General features: G+C 40.1%; 1 protein-coding gene across 7 annotated transcripts in view; it reads right to left on the reverse strand.

Annotated features, from left to right (window-relative positions):
* Positions 1 to 21,703, reverse strand: part of esrrga (estrogen-related receptor gamma a) — a 147,684-nt gene that overhangs the window by 62,468 nt on the left and 63,513 nt on the right. For 4 of the 7 annotated variants that reach the window (XM_077713218.1, XM_077713216.1, XM_077713217.1 and 1 more), the window contains exon 1: positions 350 to 746. The exons of 2 other annotated variants lie outside the window; for them this stretch is intronic. In XM_077713218.1, coding sequence (XP_077569344.1) covers positions 350 to 405 — 56 coding nt within the window. In that variant the 5' untranslated portion in view covers positions 406 to 746. Of the gene's footprint in view, positions 1 to 345; positions 747 to 21,703 lie in introns of those variants that run through there. One more of the 7 variants, XM_077713220.1, reaches the window with a different exon arrangement.

Here is a 21,703-nt window from a genome sequence, read left to right on the forward strand (position 1 = left end):
CTGTAATTCTACCTCCGCCGACATTTAAGAGCGCACTTCCCCAGTTTTCATCCTACTCTACTCTACTCTGACGGCCCTCATCTTGCCGTTTGAGCGTGTGGCGTGTAACCTCCGCACCCCGCTGCCTTGCTCGAGCTCAAGAACACACTAAGAAGAAAATAGGGAAATTACCTCCAACTTGGAGTGTGTTAAGAAACTAGCAGATGACCTGCACTTAGGTGTGAGAGAGGAAAGACATGCACACATACTTTATATTCAACAACCTTCACTGCAACACTGACAGTCAATGGAAGACAATGACAAGTGATGAGTGGACTAATTATAGAAGAAAAAGGTAAAATTTACCTACTCTTGATCAGAGTGCATTAAAAAACACTCGGAGAGCGGATGTCCTACCAAATCCATCGGCGAAAGCGGGTCATTGTCAAACAACCTCCTCCAGAGAAAAAAAATAAACAAACAAGTGTTTTTGTGAAAAGAAAAAAAGATGTGGAAAAGTTTCAAAATGTGTCCTTCTTCTCTTCTTCTTCTTCTTTCTCCAGACTGACTTGGTCCGTGTCTTCCACTTGGATCGGAGCGACTATTTTGCGGGCTGAGCGCTCTCTGGCTACACTGATCTGTTCTGCCTGTATGGATGGGAGCGAGTGAGTGAGTGAGTGTGCGCGGGTGTGTTGATGGGGGCGACAGGCACACGCAGTCAACCAGCCGGGCGGGCAGTTGGGACAGAAAGCTGTGCCGCTGTCCTAATCAACGACTTAAAGCCCCCAAAGAAGCTCATGAATATTAAGTGGATCGTTTGCATATGCGCTCCCTCAAGGATGCCGCTCCGCCCGCTATTGGTGGACCATCGGCCAATGGCTGCGGGGAGGGGCGGAGACAGGGACGGGGGACCAAGGGGAGGATGAGGTGGAGAGGGAGGGACCGGACAAAGAGGGATGCGGGGAAGCAGAGAGGAGGAAGAGACAGGTGAGGAGGAAGATTTAAGGCAAGAGCGATTTTTATTTTCCCCCTTTCTGCCGCTTCATTGGCGGCCAAGTGTTCTTACTACGATGTATGGCCGTGGTAATGAGCTAATAAGGACGTGTTTTGGATTGAAATGATACCTGAAGTGAGACAAGACATTTGAAAAGCTCTAATCAGATTGAAGACATTCACATTTTTATGATAATTTGGCAGGATGGCCATTCTTCGGACCTTTTGTTCTGGAATGATGCTTTTTGTGTTTCAGCTTGAAAGAGGGGACACAAAATAATGATGGAAGGAAAATTCAGTCACTAAGAGAAGGAAAAAAGTGACTATTTTTGATATTCTAAACAAATCTAAAAAATGATAATTATCATATTCATATTTTATATAATCTGACAAATACAAAAATGAATATAACACAAAGAAAAACTAAAATACTAAAGTCAAAATGACTAAAAACAGAAATTAATTCTGTTGTTGCCTTCTAAACACTCAGTTTAATTCCCCTCACAGTATAAAACTAACTAGTTACTATTTATGCCACGAGGTGGCCAATCCATTTTAACTGGGAGGCCTGGCAATGATCATTCACTGGACTTCTAGCACTATCAATGGTAGCTAATGAGTTAAGTAAGACTTTTTCCAACATGAAGTGAACAAATGAAATATGTAGGCAAAGCCGAAACACACTAAACTGAAGAATTTTCTCTCTCTAGTCTCGTTTTCAATGTTTGCTTTCGAAAAAACAGACATTTGTGCTTGTCAGACAGCCTCCACTCATTAAAAGGGGGGGGGGGGGGGAGCATGAGAATGATGAAGGGAGGAGAGAGGGGATGCGAAGATGAAAGAAACTAGTTGTGATTAGCGGCTTTGGAGGAGCGCTGATAATAAAAACATTTCCTGAAACCAATCTCTGCTTTGATGTCAACGCGTGTCGCCTAAATAGGAATTCTGTTTGGGGAAGACTGACATATGGAGTCAAATGTTAGGGGGATTTTAAAAGGTATGCAAAAAGTGAAGACAGTTTTGCTTTAATGACATCTCCGTTTTGTATTGTTGGGGCGCTATTCACAATATTGACTACACTTAACAAACCTTGACATCAATTTTAAATGGATAAAGGTCTGAGTCGTAACAAAATTTCAATTTTCTTCCAATAAAAACTTTTTATTTTGCGCAACTTGGATATGCTGTCATTTTTGGATATTGAAGTAATATGTTCATTTCTCTCAAAACAGATATATAAAGGACCATCTGATGGTTACTGTATCGGCAGCATCTGGAGTCTGGAGATTTTTTTTTTTTTTTTTACATTGGAAGCAAAATCTAGGTGCATTTTGTAAACAAAACATACTCAGATCTTCTGCTCCCACACGAGGATACGCAGTTAGACGCACACACTTGCTGTGAGATTCATGTACACAAGCACACACTCACAGTTATGATGTATCCAGGGACTTATAAGCATCGACAAAGATGAGTGTGAATCAATGCTGCCGTCACTACTGGGCAAACAAATGCTTTACCAAAAACCTCTGTCTGTTATACACATACGCACACATAAAAATGACAACAAACACTCACACACAGCATACATGCTTTCCTGAACACAGTACAAAGAAGAATAGGGAAAAATATCCTTTCAAAGAAAATTCTTTCACTAAAAGAGGTTTCCTAAAGCATATTTCTTCTAAATATCAAAATATTCTGTAGATTTCATTTTTGGAATCAATTACAACAAGAAAATAACAAACTGAAACTACTACAATATACTCTATTTAGTCCAAGTAGTCAGTTAGTAGTGGAACTCACCTTCTTCAATATTTAAACTTAAAAAAATGATAGTTTAAAAGCCAATATGAAAAAAAATCTAGGCTGATTGTGTGTCTTTTCCCTCTGGCTTCTCTATCCCCTCAGTGACCCCCATCTTCACCTCTCCCACCCCCTCCCAGGTATTGATCGACCCTCAGTCAGTGTGCATGTTGACAGTGACCCCTTTAGGCCACATCTCTGTGGACAAACGCTACGAAGCACTTAAACAAAAGCCGCCACAATAACAACAAGGAAATAAACATCCATTGTATGTTTACCTGTGTTATACCACTTTCCGATTTGTGCGAAACAGAAGAAATATTCACAGACAAAAAAAACATAACTCGAACAGTAGACTATTGACATTCTGAAATGTATGTGAGCGGCTGGATGAATTATTGGGTCAATCCACAATCCACCCCCCCCCCCCCCCCCCAAAAAAAGGCCTTTCACTCGCCTTTTGTTGTGTCGTGTGCGCGCGTGTTAAAGAATTATCCATCGCAAGTCATAGTGTCATCAATCACACTACTCAATAGGCCACAGAAAGTTCACAGGGGTGCCATCGGGTCAGGACAGTATTGTAGAAATTCAAGGAGCAGCTCACTTAAGTGCCTGACCGCAGGCCATGCATTGATAAATGCTCTGCACTCATATAAACAACATTACATCTTCATGCAGCCTTGTTTTACAATATGACACAAAATTAATGCAAAACCCAGGAGGAGAAAGGAGAGAGAGAGGGCACTGTAATTCACTGCTGGCCAACAGAGGGAGCTATGGATTATGACCGTGATCATCTGGTACACACTGAATGTGTGTGTGTGAGAGAGTGTGTGTGTGTGTGTGGGTGAAGAGACAGATTGTACTGTATATGAATGAGTTATTAGTCTGCATTGATATTGTATTCAAAATTAAATAGATCTACAGCTTTGTCTTAAAAAAATAGGTGAAGTTTCAAGTCTAAAAAATGCCAATGGTATCCAACTGACTTTTAAAATGTATCAATGAATCTGAAATATGGCAAATTCTGTAACTCTTTTCAACACTTTGTACACCTATTTGTCCAAGGTTTTAATGTGTAGTTCTCTTCACCTTAGGTTTGCTAAATGCCAACTGTATGTACAATAACACTGTACATGTCCATCGCCAGGGCAGCAAATAAACTGTGAGATGTAGGGAACGTGACCGCCTTCATCTAAGGTAAATGGCTCAATAAAACCAAATAAGGTTTTTCTCATTTCCTGAAGTGTAACATTGTTGGACATACAATGTTCCAGCTTGACAACAATGCTTGGAGATATGTCTGGTCTACCCTGTATTAACTCAACTGGGGTCTAAAGCCTGTCTGTGGTCAAATGAAAGGCTGGAAACGTGACCTCATCACAAGTGGACCATGTCGGGATATTTTGAGAGAACGGGGTGAAAAATGGGCCTTTGAAAACTTCAATCTAAACCAATACGTGTCTGAGTACATTCAACTATCTTGCATTATTTCGTATACCGGCTTTCTGCAATCCAAAATTGTCTAATGTAGTTCATCTGTAATTCCAGTTGTCTAATGGTAATGCATGTGTGGGTAAAGAGCAGTTTGCAAGATACACAGAACATAAACACACTCCACTTCATCTGTATTAGTGTCTAATGACGTGTGTGAGTGATTACTTTTGAGCCAATCTGTGTGTGTGTGTTGAAGTGAATGCGGTGCAAATGCTCGTCTTTATGTGGGCTTTTGTCTATGTTTGCCCCCAATGAGCAAGTTTAATGGTGTGTGTGGAAATAATCACTTAATGGTCATAACTGCTTCTTCTTTTGAATGCACATTTCTTGGTGGGATGATTTTACTGTAAAAAGTCTTGTCATTGAAAGCGGAGAGGGGAAAAAAACAGGATCAGTTGAAATTACTAAAGAGAAAATACGAAGATTAAAAAAAAAAATCAAAGAGATTGCTGCTCTCTTCTTTATCTCATCTCTAATTCTCCACAATACCTCTCCTTTTCAATGTTGCTCCGTAGACCGTCAGCTTGTGAATTTATTGTTGGACCAATGATTGCTTCTTGGGCCATGATGGCTGTAAATTGCTTTGCCATTTGGTAAATGCTGGCAGTTAGAAGGTATACAAGTAATTATTTCCGCCTGAGCTGATTGAGACATAATTCCAAGACCAGGCAGTTGAAAAAAAATGACAGCATTTTGAAACAACTATGTTTCAATTCTCTAGCATTTCTAATTAGAATCTGTACGAACATGGCGACTTTTTATATGATTTCCTCCAATGGGGCCAGAAATAATTAAACTGTCAAGAGGAAATAAATGCGTATAAACAAGGTGTAATTTTTACAGTGCACAACACCTTGTCAGGCCGTGACTTTTGAGAAGAAAAACAATGTGTGGGGGGAACAAAGCAGGGACATAGAGGGCATGTTTTCTCCCCACACACTCATACAAAGAGAGAATACATAATAAGTACTTTTCAGCATTGACTACATCTGTTTCAAAGCAATTCAAGTACTTTCCAAAACAGTTGCAAAGCTTCTCCAGGACCATATTTTGCAGATGTATCAATATAAATTAAAATATTTACAGACTTTGAGCTATAAGGGGTAATGGTACTAGGGTTTTTTGTGCATTTAATAGGAGCCAGCAGGACAATTGATTTTGATATAAATTAATGTAAGATACCTATATGTATGAACCAAGGGTGTTCAAGACAATTTAGCACAACCCAATCCAACTTCATAAAACAGCTTCTCAGAATGTCAATAAAGAAAATTCATTCCACATTTCTGAACCTTTTCCACCTAAATCTAACAGCAAAACTAAAAGGTCTTGAGTCTCAAAATATCTCTCTATGAACCGTTCCCTGTATTTGCAAAATGTTTAAACATTTTGAAGGATTTTGTATTTTCAGCTCACCATGATGGAACATTTCAACATTAAAAGGAATTGTATGATATGTTGTTACACATGTCTGTATGTATTTCTCGAATTGGAGCATTCCAATTTCAACCATTCCAAGTGCCACTATGAGCCCCTCATGTCAACATCTACTACCACTATAGCGGGTACATAGTGCAAAGTATATCACTATTTATTAAGCTCCATATCGAAAGGAGTAGGAGAAGTGGGTGTTTCAATAGAGAATGCTGTAAGTCCTCCTGCCATTCCTGGCACGTTAGTAACGCCTGGTGGATTAGAGGCTGCTATCCACTGAGCGAACGCACTCTGATAGGGAGCGCTGATGGAGATGCATTCGAACTGGGCTTACTCAATTACAATCTGACAACAGCTTGTAGAGCCCAGCTTTGCCTGAGTACACACACATGCGCACACACACCTAAATGAATGGCGGAACACGACAGATATCGCAGACTTCATCAGGCTCTCAATGAAAGCGGTATCAGAGACAAAGTGTTTGAGTGTTACCTGGTAATTCCATTTACTAGGAAGCATTTAGCTGATGTTTTTATCTAGCATGGAAAGCAATAAATTGGAGCTGCAAATTGCTTTAAAAAATACTTGGACCCTATAAAAGAGGCCAGCTTGAATGAGAAAAATAATAAAAACATTTTTGTCGGACGGTAAGAAGTATGAAGACAAATTAAAAATAGTAACAGACCTCCATAAAAACCCACAGGCGTACTCGCTGTGAATAAAATATTAATTTAGATAAATGCAAAAAAAAAAGTAGGGCCGGTCCACGCCTATTAGAGCCAAAATGCCTTAATTGAAAAAAGGTCAAGAATCGGTTCAAATACAAAAGGAAAAATCTCATTTAATAATAATATAATATGCCAAAGGCTAAAACACTTCTGACTGTACACGCATATTAGATTCTTGTAATGAGTGACAAATGCCAGAGGGGTGGATGTAAAATTCAAGATTCTGTGACGATACATTTGTAGATTACGTATATTAGCGGCTGATAAATGTTCAAGCATGTGAATTTTTACAGGCCACTATAAGCCATTTGCACATATCTGTAACATTAAGTTAATGACCAACACATTCCACTTGCATTGCACGGAATTTGACCTCTGCAATTAACCCATCGCAGTAGTGGGAAAAGCAAGTGCCCACCATTAGTAGGCACTTTTACAGTGCTGCTACTGAGCTTTTATGGTAGTGGGGTTCCTTTCTCAATGACATCACGCTCATTAAGTTGTTGCCTGCCACTGACGGCAATAGACGTTCAATCAGTTTTGACTGGAATGGCTGCATGAAAATGGAGTGGACGTCTATCGCAATCAGTGGTAACTAATGAGTAAAACTGTCACATTCCCTAACCTGCCAAACACACTCACGTTAGTGGAGTCTATCCTTTATAATATAAAGTTATTGTATGTAGTTTTTTTAGTACAAATGCATCATTATTTATAATTCGTCACCTCAGCAGAGCCAGGAACATCATCAGGGACCCATACCACCCTGGTCACAATCTGTTCCAGCTGCTGCCCTCTGGCAGACACTAGAAAAAAGGGACAAATAGGCTTAAGGACAGTTTTTTCCCCTAACATCCATCAGGACTCTAAACTTGCAATAAAACGACACAACTAATAACTTGGGGCTAAGGTAATATGAAAAGACGTTGGGCGGTGATCTTCCTCCTACTGGCTGACTGAAGGTAAGTGAAAGACAGTGAGAGGTAAGTGATCCGCTCGGGGGGTGATGCGATGTATCCAAAATGGCAGAATGCCAAATTACGAGCCCGAAATTATCACTTATTTGGGTCTTTTGCCGAGAAAACGCTCCCTGTGGAGAAGCACTACCAATTTTGTCATACGCAGTTCAGGGTATGATGACAATTCGGCTTTAGTTGTGGATAATGACGACAAAGCCTATGTCCGATTATTATTATTATCATTAAGAATGAAAGAAATAAATGTTGACATCTGGACTTTAGTTGCCTGTTTATAAAAGTTCTTGGAAGACAGCAATAATTTCAGTTATGTATGGCAAAAGGGAGAGAAAAGAAGGAGAGAGAATAGAGGATTCAGGCATTTCCAAGATATTGCGAAGACTTGGGGAGTACTTGATTCCCTGTGTGTGTATGTGTGCGCATGCCCATTGTCCTCTCACATCTCCACACCTCTGTCACCTTTCCTCTAATCAGGAGTTCAAATCAAAACTTTAATTGCCACTCCTTAAACTGCTTTCCTGGCATAATGCTTTCACCAAGAAACCTTTGGGCAGCAGAAATGTGCCTCTCTGCCTGTGTCGGCGTGTGCGCGTGTATAAGGTGGATTAGGAGTATTTTCTCATTACAACGGTGTCTGAATGCGAAGAAAGTGCTTTTCACATTGTTTTACAGCATCCTAGAAGCCCAAAGCTCAGCACTAAGCACCCTAATGCCTGGCAAGTCTTTGTAGGGGCCTAACGGGTCACAAAAAAAATCCCCATCATTTATCAAGCTGCTTTGGGAGAATGGATCCTAATTAGTGAGACTTGTAACTTAGAAAAAATATATATTTTCGGATGTTTATGAACGCAGGCTATTTTATAATTAAAAGAAAATAAATAATCACATACACTAAGCTAAAAACAGAAATACAAAATCAATGGGAATAATAAGAACTTTTTTAATGTTTTTTTCAAAGCACAGCTATTTTTTGTTTTGTGGGAGTTGTTCCGAAACAACATAAACGATAGCAGTACAGGAATCACATTCTGCAGGACATATCTCCTTTGACCCACTTTCAATTTCGTATTTAAATGTGTCGCATGATAAAGACTGCAAGTATCGACTAGTGTTCTTGAATCATATGTCCTCTGCTAAATCCTTTCCTTTGATTAAGTCATAAGCAGAGGCAAACCCTTTCATTAATTATTCATAGTGTACTATTTCAATAGGTATGGATCTGAGTGAATCTTGATCATTTATATCTGAATACTCTGACAGGATTCTATTGTTTAATTTGTTATAGTGAAACTTTATTGCCGATAATTGCAATAATTAACTTACAATATGAAAATGGTAAAAACATTGAACTAATGTTGACAAGGAACCTTATTGAAATATATCGAGATTTCGTCAACAACAAAACAGTCAAGTATGGAAGAAAAGGGATGAACTAAAAAAACAAAACAAAAAACTGAAAAAGAGGGACGTTTAAAAAGAGATGTCAGGATAGAGAGAACACGCAAGACAGTGACAGAGGAACCGCGCAAGAGAGCTGAAAAGAGCGATGGAAATGGAGATGGAAGGAGAGATGTCTGGTTAACAAGGTGTTGAGCACGACAAGCCCCCGGGAGTGCACGCTCCCTTACCCTCTAAGATTAGACATCTCTCTCGGCTGTGGCCACGCGGGGGGAAAGTGCCACAATAGAAGGGAGACGCCTTGGGACCCTTTTTTTTTGTTTGGCCCACATAGACAGGGCGTCCATTTCTTATAAATCAATCTAAAGATCCTATCGAGTGTGGTCATTATTATCAGGTTATTCCAATAGGTTTGCTTGAGTACTAATAAGGTTGACTGCACGTTTATATTTTGCCCCACTCTGCCTCTCAGTTGAAGTTGTTTGACACCTTTCTCCCACCTGAGCATCTCAATGTGTCAGGACAAATTAGCTGAGACTCACATCTGTCTCGCTCCCGCCGTCTGCTCGCCACTCAAGCGCAGAAAGCGAATGGCAGTCAAAGGAGAAAAGGGGGGGGCGGGATTGATAATGTGTGTACAATAGGGTGAGGTGGGCGAACAATATAAATCAGGGACAGACTCTAGAATGGTGTGTAAGGGAAAGGTAGAATGGAATACAAGAGGAAAACACCTATGCTGAATGTATATATAATCACAATGAAAGTGTTTTAACCCTATAGAGCACTCATTGAACTCATTGGCTGCCAATTACAGATATAGATGTCCAATCAATTGACTTCAACCCATTTGAAGTGTCCAGGATCAATGCCTCACTTAACGAGTTGCTGACATAGTTTATGTTTGGCAAGGGGGTCGGCTCCCCATATATGTTATTGGCAACATTGAGCCTCGAGTACTCATTCAAAGAACCAGATAATAAAATTCAAGTACTATTATGTCCTGTGATTTGAGCATTCCAGATATGCACATCACAATGTCGTGAAAACCTCAAAATGGAGAAAACAGATGTTACTAGAAAGAGATAAGTTAGGGCTTCCCTCCCAGAGCTGCAACCTGAGCTCGGATAGTAGAAGACGGATGAATGGATTGATCCTTCCAATCCTTCAACTTCAAATAGATTTGACATCTACCACCATCACCGAGAGTGAATGAGTTAATACATACACACTGTGTGGTCTATACAGGTGCGTCAGCAGATCTTCAAACTGATATGATCTCAATGGTAACATAGAAAAGAAACACTGATGACAGTGCATCTGTTGTTTGTTTAACTATAAAGCACAAGGCAAGCTGAAAATCCGCTTGACTGTTTTTCTTTTAAAACAACAGAATGAGCACTCAGCATTATGAAATCCAAAATCAATAGCTAACTACTCCCAGTGTGCCACTTGTGCGAGCATTTAAAGGTGTTTCAATTCTTAACAACATAAATACTTTAAAAGTAAACATTAATAAATGTTTTTTTTCCATTTAAAAACGTTAAAAACATGTGCTGTGACTTCTTCCCACACATTCCCACACAATGGCCTATAGCAATGCGACAAAGAGATCAGAGAAACGGGCAGAAAATAATAGAATCTTCATCCCAAGTAATCCATATTCATTCCTCTCATCCCTCCCTCGCTGCACGTCACGCTTCCTTCTATCCAACATTCAAATGAGTTGTCTTTTCTCCCTTGTTAGACACACACACACATACACACACACCCAAAGACACCAGTACTCACTTGCCATGTCTCTCACGCGCACATACACATGGACACACTCTTTCTTGGATACTTTCTGCCCCGTTGCACCCGTGATGGCAAATTGAGCGCCTCCCGTCTCTCTTTCTCTCACTCAACCCTCTCTAGTGACTTCTCTCATCTTTGCATCGTGTTCACCCTCCACCACCCATTCTTTTCCTATCTAGGGTGTACGTCTGTCTGTCTGCCGGCCGGCCCGCCGGTCTGCCTGTCTACCCATTTATCTCATCGTTCTTCATCATTTCGTCTCTGGTTGTCTGTCGTGATCCTATTAGTGGAAGATGGAGGTGTGATCATGGTTCCTCTGCGCTAACAGGGAGCGTGCTGCCACGGATGACAAATACGCCACACACTCACGTACAGCCATGCAGGGATAAACCACTTGGTAGATTTCATCACCGCTCGTAATTATGATCCTGTCAAGTCCACAACGTGGCAATCCATAACAAGGCGCACGCATATTCTGTTACGTAGCTTCACTCATATACTCAAATAGTAAACATTAAAAAAACAGCTCTTGACAATGTCAAAAAGTCAGCTGTAACTCAGGTGTAAAATAAAAGTGGGAAAAAAATGAACAAAAGCAGAGTACATAAATATAACAAATGAGTTTTGCATTGACTCATACATCATATTTTCTCAATAGCACTAAATCGGCTTCGTTTTTGTGTGTTATTTCCTTTAAAAAAGCATCAATGTGCATTCACACCAGATTTTTTTGAATGCTATCTCTCAGCCTCCAGTGTTTACGCATCAGCTGTCAAGGGGACCTATTGCAGACCGTCACATTGAGTGACCCACCTAACTGTCATTCTGATGGGCCTGTCTTTTTTAAGCCACACTATTAAAATTGTATATAAAAGTGTGGCTTACATGAGCCAAAGTTTACATTCACAACTGTGGACAGCAGGTCTCAATTTTAATTAATTATTAAAGTGTTTTTTTACATATTCATTTTATAGTACCTTCTCAAAAAACAATTAGGCACTAAAAAATTAATAAAATTGGCTTAAAACATAAATATTCCCCAAAAAGTCACTAAAGTTTATATTACCCGCCTTCTGCATGATTGTGAATCTGCTCTACACACACACACACCTGTAACATTGTCCTGTGGTAAAAAAACACGCTTGTTTCCTCATCCTACCACTCACTAACCTTAATTTCCTCTTCCAAACTACTCTTGCTGTAACCCCTGTTCCTTCTTACTGTTACTCTCTGTGTAACACACACACACACACACAGTCTCCCTAGTTCCCTGCCTTGTCTCTCCAAAGTCGCTCAAGCACAACTAAGCCAGGGGTTTGAGTCCCAATGAGAGTGGTTAGGGCAATCAGTGCTTTTCACACCCTCTGATGTTCTTAAAAGGTGGAGGGATCAGGCGCCCCTGTTGTACCACTGCATCTCACTCTCTTAGCCACACACAGGCTGAGACAAACTATCTCTCACAAAAACAAATTGCGCTTGTATGCACTTATGCCACACTTGCTTCGACAGACTCGCAAATTCACACTTTTTACCCATTCACAACATGGAAAAAGCTAGAAAGAAAAATTGATTGAAGCAACAGCTATCCAGCAAGAAAAATGACAGAAATGGAACTGTCCAGCATTGGGATTTAAACACAGATAAAAAAAATAAAGATATAGGAAGACTAACAAGTTTGTTTTTCAGAAACATTTCATGTCATCAAGTTAGGTAAAGTTATGAATTCCACTAAAACAAGCCGGAATTGAAATATGAAGCTGTAACTTCGGATATGTGAGGAATACATGCAAAGCGAAACTACGTTGTGAAAAATACGAGTATTTGTGGACATGTCTAAAAAAAAAAAACTATTAAAAAAATTCTGATTATGTATTTTTGCATGATTTTGAGGATCTGATGCCTCATTCCAGTTTTAAATGTAGTTAAGTAATGTGGTAGGAAAAATCTGCATATATCATCAGACATTGAAGACTTGAAAATGTGACAAAGCGGAGAATTGTACCAAAAAAAACATCATTGAGCAAAGATAGATATCACAATCAATTGACATCAACATGGAGTGAAAGTCGGTAAGACACACACAAAGACGCACCATCAGAAGGCTGAGGAAGCTAAACTCACTCCAACATACTATCAAAAGTAGCTTAGCCCTCATGACGAGACAAGGAATAAGCATTTGAAAAGTAAACATCAGTATACCTCGCTCCCATTTCTTTTGCATGCCATAACTTACTTCCACTCTCCTATCATCTCTTCATCAAGCCCTCCTCTCTCATCACTGCAGCCTCAGCCAAACAGGCCTTGATGAGTGGAGGCTCTTAGTCACATTGAGGTCAGTCTACACACACACACCAAAGGCGAGGGTCATCCTGGCAGGGTTACGCTGCACAAAGTCAGTTCCCATAATGTGGCTGCTGTCGCCTGCATCACACCCTCATGATCCAATTAGGAGGCTCCCGTCCTCCAATCAGCTACCGTGGCAACCGACGGGCAGACGAGCAGGCAGAGGCAAGCGGGCAGCGCCAATCTCATAAGTGCTTTTAAGGGATTAGAAGGTGGCGGAAAGTGGGGTAGGGGAAGCGAGGGAGGGGCACACACACACCTCTCTTTCGCTCAAATTATTGTCGGACTTCCAAATACGAGCGGGAGGAGAACGCGGCGAGGAGGGCTTGGAAATTAGCCGCAGATTGAAATGGAAAGAAGAGACGGTGGGACAGTTTGGTCAATTAAGAGAAAATATATTTGCTAACCCTGAAACTTGATGAGAGAACCTGATGAGGTATCAAAGAGTGAAACTTTTAAAAGAGCAGCTAATAGACAAGAAGAACTTGAACATTTTACAATTAGAGGTTGGAATTTGCTTCAAGTCATGGTGTAGATTTCAATGAACAAATAAATGTTCATTTATATGATTGGTTAATGTGTCTAAGACACAGTTGTGAGGTTTGGAATTTGACTCTTAAGAAACAAGATTAGATAGATACATTTAATACTAAATTCTTCAAATATTTCCTGTAAATTCCCAGTGAATGGTTGAATTAAGCTGCATCTCAGCTACCGTATCACAGAAAATGGATGGATGAATGAGAGTTAACATGACGGGTTAACTCAAATTATACAGCAGGGACCACTCCATATGTGCCTTATAGTAATTGGCTGGAGACCAGTACAGTGACCAGATGGATAAAGCTGCATCTGAACCTCTAAAGAGGAAAGCCCCATAGAAAAGGGATGGAAAAATATTAGCTCCAAGTTGCCCCTCACAGTGGTGGAACAGAGTTGGTGGGGGGGCGTGTTGCAAGTGAATTTTTACCCATAGGCCTTAAAAGACGACTGGCAGAGAGGGGTTGCTGCCAGAGTCATTTTAACAGTGAAAGTAAATGATTGCCCTGCACTCTATCTTATGTTTGCTGTATACTCTCCTCCCACTCAACTGTGCCCCCTTTTTGAGTACCTAGTTGAGGTTTTTCAGACAGAAAAATCAAGGAACTGCAAATTTAACATGTAAACCATGCTGCAGGAAAACTACATGACATAGTATTTATTGTTCTTAACATGAATTTTACCATGTTGAATCTTTAAGAATTACTATGTAAAATTATTAAAACACCCTATTTGTTCAATAATCACTACTCGGTGTTTACCCAGAAACACCTTGCCCACATTCACCGGTGTATCGCTCAACTAGCTTGAAACATATTAGTACATCTCTTTTAATGTGTGTGTGTGTGTGGTTAGCTACTCTCTCGGAAGCATTTTGCTGGAGGCAACAGGACCTCAATTAAAGACACACACACTCGCAGCACCTCTAAAGTATGAATATTTCACTATATCTAAGTCCTCCTACCTTGGAATGACCTGATTGTCCCACCGTGTACGTGTATGTGTCTGTGCGTGTGTCACTTCATTACCATAGAGGTGTGTGGAAGTGCATTCAATCTAGTGCTCGGGTAAAGACATGGACACTAATACAGGCACAGAGGACTTAGTCCAATGACACAGAATATTCAGAACATTAACGCCCTTGTTGGCCTTAGAAAGGCATCTCGAGGTCTCAGTGATATAGTTTGTCCTACATTCTCAATGAGCCAAGATGAGCATACAAGTCGTAAAAGTAATCATAGCATATTGCATTGGGAATGAGATGTTTTCTTACACGTCTTTCGGCAAAGTTGGTGCATGTGCTATAATTGTTCACTCAAAAAAACTAAAAACCAAACAAAAAATAGATTGAAAATCTTCAAAATTTAACTAAGTGTTATGATTTAAAGGTAAAATTGAAAAAAATCAATCCCAAAATTAAAAGAGGCATATTTTAGAGGATGAAAATGTAGATTGAATGAGAAAATAAAGGAATAAGTCAAGAGTTCACATTTAGTAATTTAGGTATCGACTGACTAAGCTTTTCTCATCGAATTGACTATTCCTTATCGATGACCAATACTTGGGCCACTTAAGCCACAGAAAGGTGACATGGCAAAGCACTGTTGCCACTAATGAATTGCGTCAGACTTGAGCCTAAAAAACGCTGTATTTTGGGCAGGTGAATGTGTCTTGAAAATAAGAATAAGCCCAAATAAAAGAGTTAAAACAAATGTGTAAAAGCACTTTTCATGCTTGCACATACAGGTGCAGTATATAGAATATATAGGCACATAGACAATGGTAGAAGGGAAACCCGAGGAGGACCAGAGTGGGATAACGGGAGTCCAGGAATAGTCGCGATCGATGTTTGGATACGGATAGAATGGGGGGGTAGAGTGGTCTCCTGGGTGGTGTGATGATAGTCTTCCAGAGGGTATGTGAGACCGAATCCTTTCCAAAACCAGGGAAGGAAAAGGAGAAACGAGAACATGAAAGAAAAAAAAGTGGACACCTGGAAATAAACTGTGACTTACACAAAATGAAGTGAATTGATTAAAGCAAATGAGATTAAATGATGAGAAAATGGGATGCGGAGTACGTCAACAAACGACTTGTAAAGCGATTCTACTGTTAAGAAGACACAAAACTCGAAAATAGCTCTAAAAACAGTATTGATGTGAAGACCAAGTCAATGGCCATCAGAGGAAAACAGAGCCCACCATTAGCCAAGCAGTCAATTGCTAAAGCATTCTGGGTAATTCTAGCACACCAAACAACACTAGCAAGATGACACCCTTTGGGGCCCAGTTAAAAGTACAATCCTACCACATGCCATTAGTGTTTTTGATACAAAACCACCCAATTATTACCTTCCTGGTGTCTTATATCTGTTCTGCATATAGGTATGTTTGTCCCACACCTGTTCTCCTGTATAATCAACTGTCATTTGGGGAGAGCCCTTGTATGTGCATGTGTATGTGTGAGCCTGAGAGGTGGGAATAATTCTGCATTATCCAGAGAGCTAATCAATGGAGGAAAACCACTGAGCCTGGGCCCCCTGCTTATGTTACGCCAACTCTATTTATAGGCAGGCATGTATGAGTGTGCGCGTGAGCACATGCATGTACATACGTACGCACCAACAGTTGGTGACTGAATTCTACACTGCCTGGCATGATCATATCGGACTCAATAAGATCTATGCGAAACAAGATACCAACATCCAAGTACTGTCTACAAGGGATTTTTTAGTAGGCGGAACTGTGGCATATCATGCACTCGTGTGATAATTCCATTGTGAAATGAGGATTTCCGGGATAAACCAAGCAACGATTGATGTGATGTACCTTAGCCTATACATTCTTTCATTCATTTTCATAACCGCTTATCCTCACAAGGGGCACTGAAGGGTGCTGGAGCCTAGCTCAGCTAATTATAGGCACCATTGTGGGACATCCTGAATCGATGCCCAGCCAATTGTGGGGCACAGCTGATACATTGTATTATATTATTTTCCGATAACACTTTTTACAGGGGGCTTATGATGTGTTAGGCATTTTAGACATGTTAAAACGGTATACTAAAATAAAGATGAATTAGTCCTATAACTCCTACTAGACTGTTCAAAAAGATAAAAACTGTGAAAGGCTAACATTGGCAGCTACTGTTTATTGTCAACCGTGACGGTCCATTTAGTTTTTGGGCACTATTTAGTCTTTTGGGAATAATCCATTTATGCATTTGAGGCTGTGAGGAGCATCTCGGATGACACGTGGTCTGCTAAAAAAATCAGGCAGGTGAACCACTACACAATCAGTGACTTACACAAAGTGAATCAAATGTTGCTACCAAATGCAAAACATAACACAACTTGTTTCAACTCCTTCCACTGTTGACTTCCCTCGCGTTCTTATCTAACTTTCCTAGTGGGAGTGAGCCAGATTAACGTCATTGCTGGTTTTACTTATCATGCTGGTGCCAGCACAACCCTGCAAGGGATAGAGTGGGAGCATAGTGCATCATCACTTAGTCTTCTAGAACTGTTGTCACAGCGGCATGTACTTGGTTTTGACTATTTATTTTGACTCTTTTTGCATTAAACAGCAAAGTGTTTAAGCTTTTTTTTTTTTTAATTACACCTGTATTTTTACAAAGAAATGGTGCTCAACAGTGTACCCATATCTTTGTTGTGTAACTCACAGCCACTACACAACAGGCACACAAACACTGAGAGCTTAATGAAGCAGAACTCTGCCTAGTGCCCATTAGCCTGGTAATTAATAATTTCTCCCTGCTTCTTAACACACTTATCATCATGTAGAAGGGGGGGGGGGGGGGGTGATTGAGTATGCGTGAGGTTCACGTGCCGTTTTGTGCCTGCCAGTGCATGTGCACTTTGACAGATAAAAGTATGCGTCTAATGTAACATTTTATTAGGTACTGCTTTACAACTCTAGACTGATTTAGTCTGTCTGAACATTTTTTATGCATTGAGTGCAATGGTAAAAGCATATTTTGACAGCAATGAGGAAATTTAACCGTCAAAACGAAAGCTCCTTTTGCCAAGAGGTCCGATAAAGTTACAATACAGCAGTAACAAGAAGTAAGAAATGTATTTCATATCTTATACAACTCGAATTTGGTGAGTTATTGCTCCACCTGTGTTTTTACTCAGACAGAAGACCACATTGAAAAACAAGAGAACCTGATTATTTTTTCCTATTGCCAGGTTACAGAGTCAATTTTACATTTTCTGACATCTGCCTGCCTTTGGATCACTTTGTAAACAACAGCAGTTATAAATAAAGGCAAAAAACGTATTAGGTTTTGCATTAAACTTTCTAAAGGGGTTGCACTCAAAGTGTGGACAAAATGAGCAGCAATTTCTTTGAAGTCCAACCCAATGTTCAATAGGGTGGCACTGTTAATCACTGATAACCGTGCAGCATGTCATCTCCCCCCTTACATTCTCCCGCTTTCAATGTTTAACTCCTCCTCAGTTTCTACATCAATTCTCTCTCATTCATGTTGTTATGCCTAATTCTAACTTCTCTGACATTCCCCCCACTTCTCACAGAAGGCAGAATCCAGTGTTTTTGTTGTGCTGGTACTGAAGGTGCTCTCAATGGTGAAGCAGTGAGTCTTGTGGTGCCAGAAAAAAAAGAAGAAAAAAAACTGAGTGGAGTTGATTTTGGCGGAGAATCTAGTAATTCTCTTAAACCAACAAAGCCGTTCCATTAGCCCCCCGCTGGCATGCTGCAAAACAGACGCTGTGGCGCTCCCAAAACACAACAGTAAAGCTAAACGACACATACACACCAAAACTCTCAATTCAGACACATACGCCTGCCTATACTGGATGAACAGATGCACACACTTTTATATTTCCTCTCTAGATACAAGCATTGGGATTCTGGGTGTCCCCCGCCTCTGGCCCAGAGTCAGCAGGGATAGGCTCCAGCACCCCAATGAGAATAAAGCGGTTCCGAAAATGAGATGAGACAATGACAAAATATTTGAATTTTCATAAATACTTGCAGGAGTTCTATTAATATTTGACATGCGTAGCATTAAAATAGGCTTTTAAGTAATACATGAAGGCCGGATGGAACGTGTTCACTTATGTCGAAAGTAATCTTTTATAATGATTCGTTCAACGTTATGTCTAGTAGGTTTGTCATTGATTATTTAGCATTCTGACATTTCTTCCAAAGCACATCTGTAAATGGCTAAAAATCTGAACACTCCATGTGAGAAAAGAAGGCGCACTGGAAGACAAAATAACCAATTGAAAGAATGGCAGTCAGACACACAGTAGATTTGAGCTCCATGGCGTATGTGCTATGGGATACACAAAAGCACAGAAGCGTACCAGTCGGGATATCCAGACCTGCCACTGAACAGGATTACCTCCGTCATGGGAGAACTGGTATCCCCTCATCAGCCCCCAAACACACACACACATACACACGCACACAACACATGCTAATGCTTCACTGGGCAGGCTGATAAGAAAGTGTGTGAATGCGTGTGCGAGCACAGAAGTCTCTGATGGAAAGGATTAGAGACTCTTGACTCTCTCAGTCTCAAAGCGAAGAACTAACCAGGGGCAACATGTTCCAAGAACTACACATGCAAACAAACAGGCAGCGCGTACCACCAGAATGTTCTTCAGCTAAAATACAGAGCTGATCAACTATAGGGTAAAAAAAGGGAGAGGTCAAAGATCAGCTCTGACCATGGCACAATGCCACTCAAAGCTACAAATCAAGCCAGAAATCTTGGTACAGTGTTCCCTCGGTTATCGCGGTTAATGGGACCACCCGTGATAAGTGAATTTCCGCGAAGTAGGGATTCCCCTTCAAAAATGCTTAATTTGAATTTAATTCCATTTTATTTTTACCCCCTGTATACAGTACACCATATAGAATACGGGTAGAGAGAGTGAAATTCATGTTATAACAAAAAAAAACTAAAATGTTGTTTCAATGTAATATTTGTATCCCCCCCCCCAAAAAAAAATCGGCAAAACTCTGAGTCCGCGATAGCTGAACCGCAAAGTAGCGAGCGAACACTATAATTATTATCTTATACTTTATATTTAATAGGCATCTATAGTTCATCACTAAATCTAAAAAATATTTTTTTCACAAATAATTCATGTAAAAAGCTTATCCATCCATTTATTTTTAGTAGAATGTACTATTGCAATGGTGTAAATACAGATAAACTGCAGTTACCCAAACTGGGTGTTTTGTTCATTCAAATCAAGTGTGAACAAATCAGAGTTCAAGCAGCAATTTACTTAGTGTTATAGATTCTAAATCAACATTTGTTTTTCTTGTCTTTGCAGTGATGTGTCAGCCATACTTGTAAATCAAAACAATATCAGCTAGTGGGCCTCTCTCACAGTTGAGGCACAGAAAATAAGGCGGAGCAAGAGACCAGTGCACGGATAGGAAAATAGAAACGGGAATAACATGTCAGCGAGGACAAGATAAATGTTAGAGAAAGGGAGAAGGAGCACTTAACCCCTGGTTAGTGGGGGTCAGGTCCCACTGGTAGTGGGGGAAGAAGGCCCTGCACACACACACACACACACATGGAAGAATATTAATACGTGGACAACCAATAGCACGACTTGTCAGACCCGAAAATATAACCTTAAACCCGTTGACTAAAAAAAAAAATGTAGTCAATTATATGTTACATAGAATTATAACAATGATTGATTTTTCTAACTGATGAAGAGAAGTTTGCGGGAAGTACCAATCAATGTATGAAAATTATGACTGAAATTTGACCATAGAATTGAAAGTCTTCCTTGTTTTAGTCTGCAATTAATGATTGTGGGACCTCTCCAAGGACTGACGTAGGAAGCAGAAAAGTGTATAATTTTAGTAAAAACATACTTAAATGGAAATCGTAAAAAAAAAACAATAAGACAGACAATTGTAGCAGGTGGACCGAAAACACTTAAATAGGGAGCAAGGTGTGCGACTTAAAGTGAGAAAAAAAGGACAGGGAAAGAGAGCATCAATTATTTAGTAGAGGTAACACGAAGCTTCCTTGGATGAGGCAAACCGCTGTTTGGTCCCCTGAGACCAGAGAGAATGAATCAGGTTGAATTTATTAGAGGCTCGGTGTGTGTCTGTCTGTGTGTGTGTGTGTGTGTGTGTGTGTGTGTGTGTGTGTGTGTGTGTGTGTGTGTGTGTGTGTGTGTGTGTGTGTGTGTCTCAGAGAGGCAGGCACCTACCTTGGTTTCTGCTATTATGACACACACGCACACTACACATTCTGAAAATCCCAAGTCTCTTTCTAGTTTCATTAATAAAACAGCAGCTCTTTATACGTGTCTTCCCCTCTCTGTATTTCCTTTCATCCTCTGTTTGTTCACACACACAGAGGGATTTCACTTGGACGCGTGCGTGTGCGTGTGTGTGTGTGTAATGTCCGACTGGGATTTGGGGTTGGGCCAACTGTTTGTTCATCAGTCTGACAATAGTTGGTCCTGTATTTGTACATACAATATAAAATAGTACAGGAATCCCTTGAATATCGCGGCTTCAAGTTTCGCGGTTTCACTACATCGGGTATTTTATAAATTCGGATTCATATTTTTTATTCATAAAAAGTTCATGAAAATTAGAAAATCCACACTAAAACTCGCAAGCAGAATCACTGAAGTTACAAAAACACAAATTACAAATTACATCATTTTACAAGAGGTGGAAACAAAATATTCAATAAGAATTAGTAATTGCATCAAAAAAATGGTCAATAACATGGTGAGAGTTCAGGAATGGCATTGATGACGTCATGGCTGTTTACAGGCACATCTTCACCGCCCAAAAAAACAATGTTCACAACTCCCAATAACGATGTTTCTTACGTGCAAAAAAACTGCAGAAGATCCTTCATACGGACTACTATGATGTTTTGCTTGGTGGTGCTTTTGTGCACCTGTTACACGTTTCTTTAAGCATTTTTGAAGGTGCACCCCTACTTTGCGGAAATGCACTTATTTCGGGGGGTCCCGGTCCCCATTAACCGCGATAAGCGAGGGAACACTATTCAATAATCATATGTGACGAAACTGGTTAGAGGTATGTCTCAATGGAATGTTTCATAATAAAACAGTGTTGACCAAGAATACATAGTAATAAAGTTAAATGTATATGCTTTAGTATGGGGTGAATCTTTAAAAAATCAAACCTGTGAGACCACTACATT

The sequence above is a fragment of the Stigmatopora nigra genome, chromosome 3 (assembly GCF_051989575.1).
Source record: "Stigmatopora nigra isolate UIUO_SnigA chromosome 3, RoL_Snig_1.1, whole genome shotgun sequence".
In the NCBI taxonomy this organism is placed as follows: Eukaryota; Metazoa; Chordata; class Actinopteri; order Syngnathiformes; family Syngnathidae; genus Stigmatopora; species Stigmatopora nigra.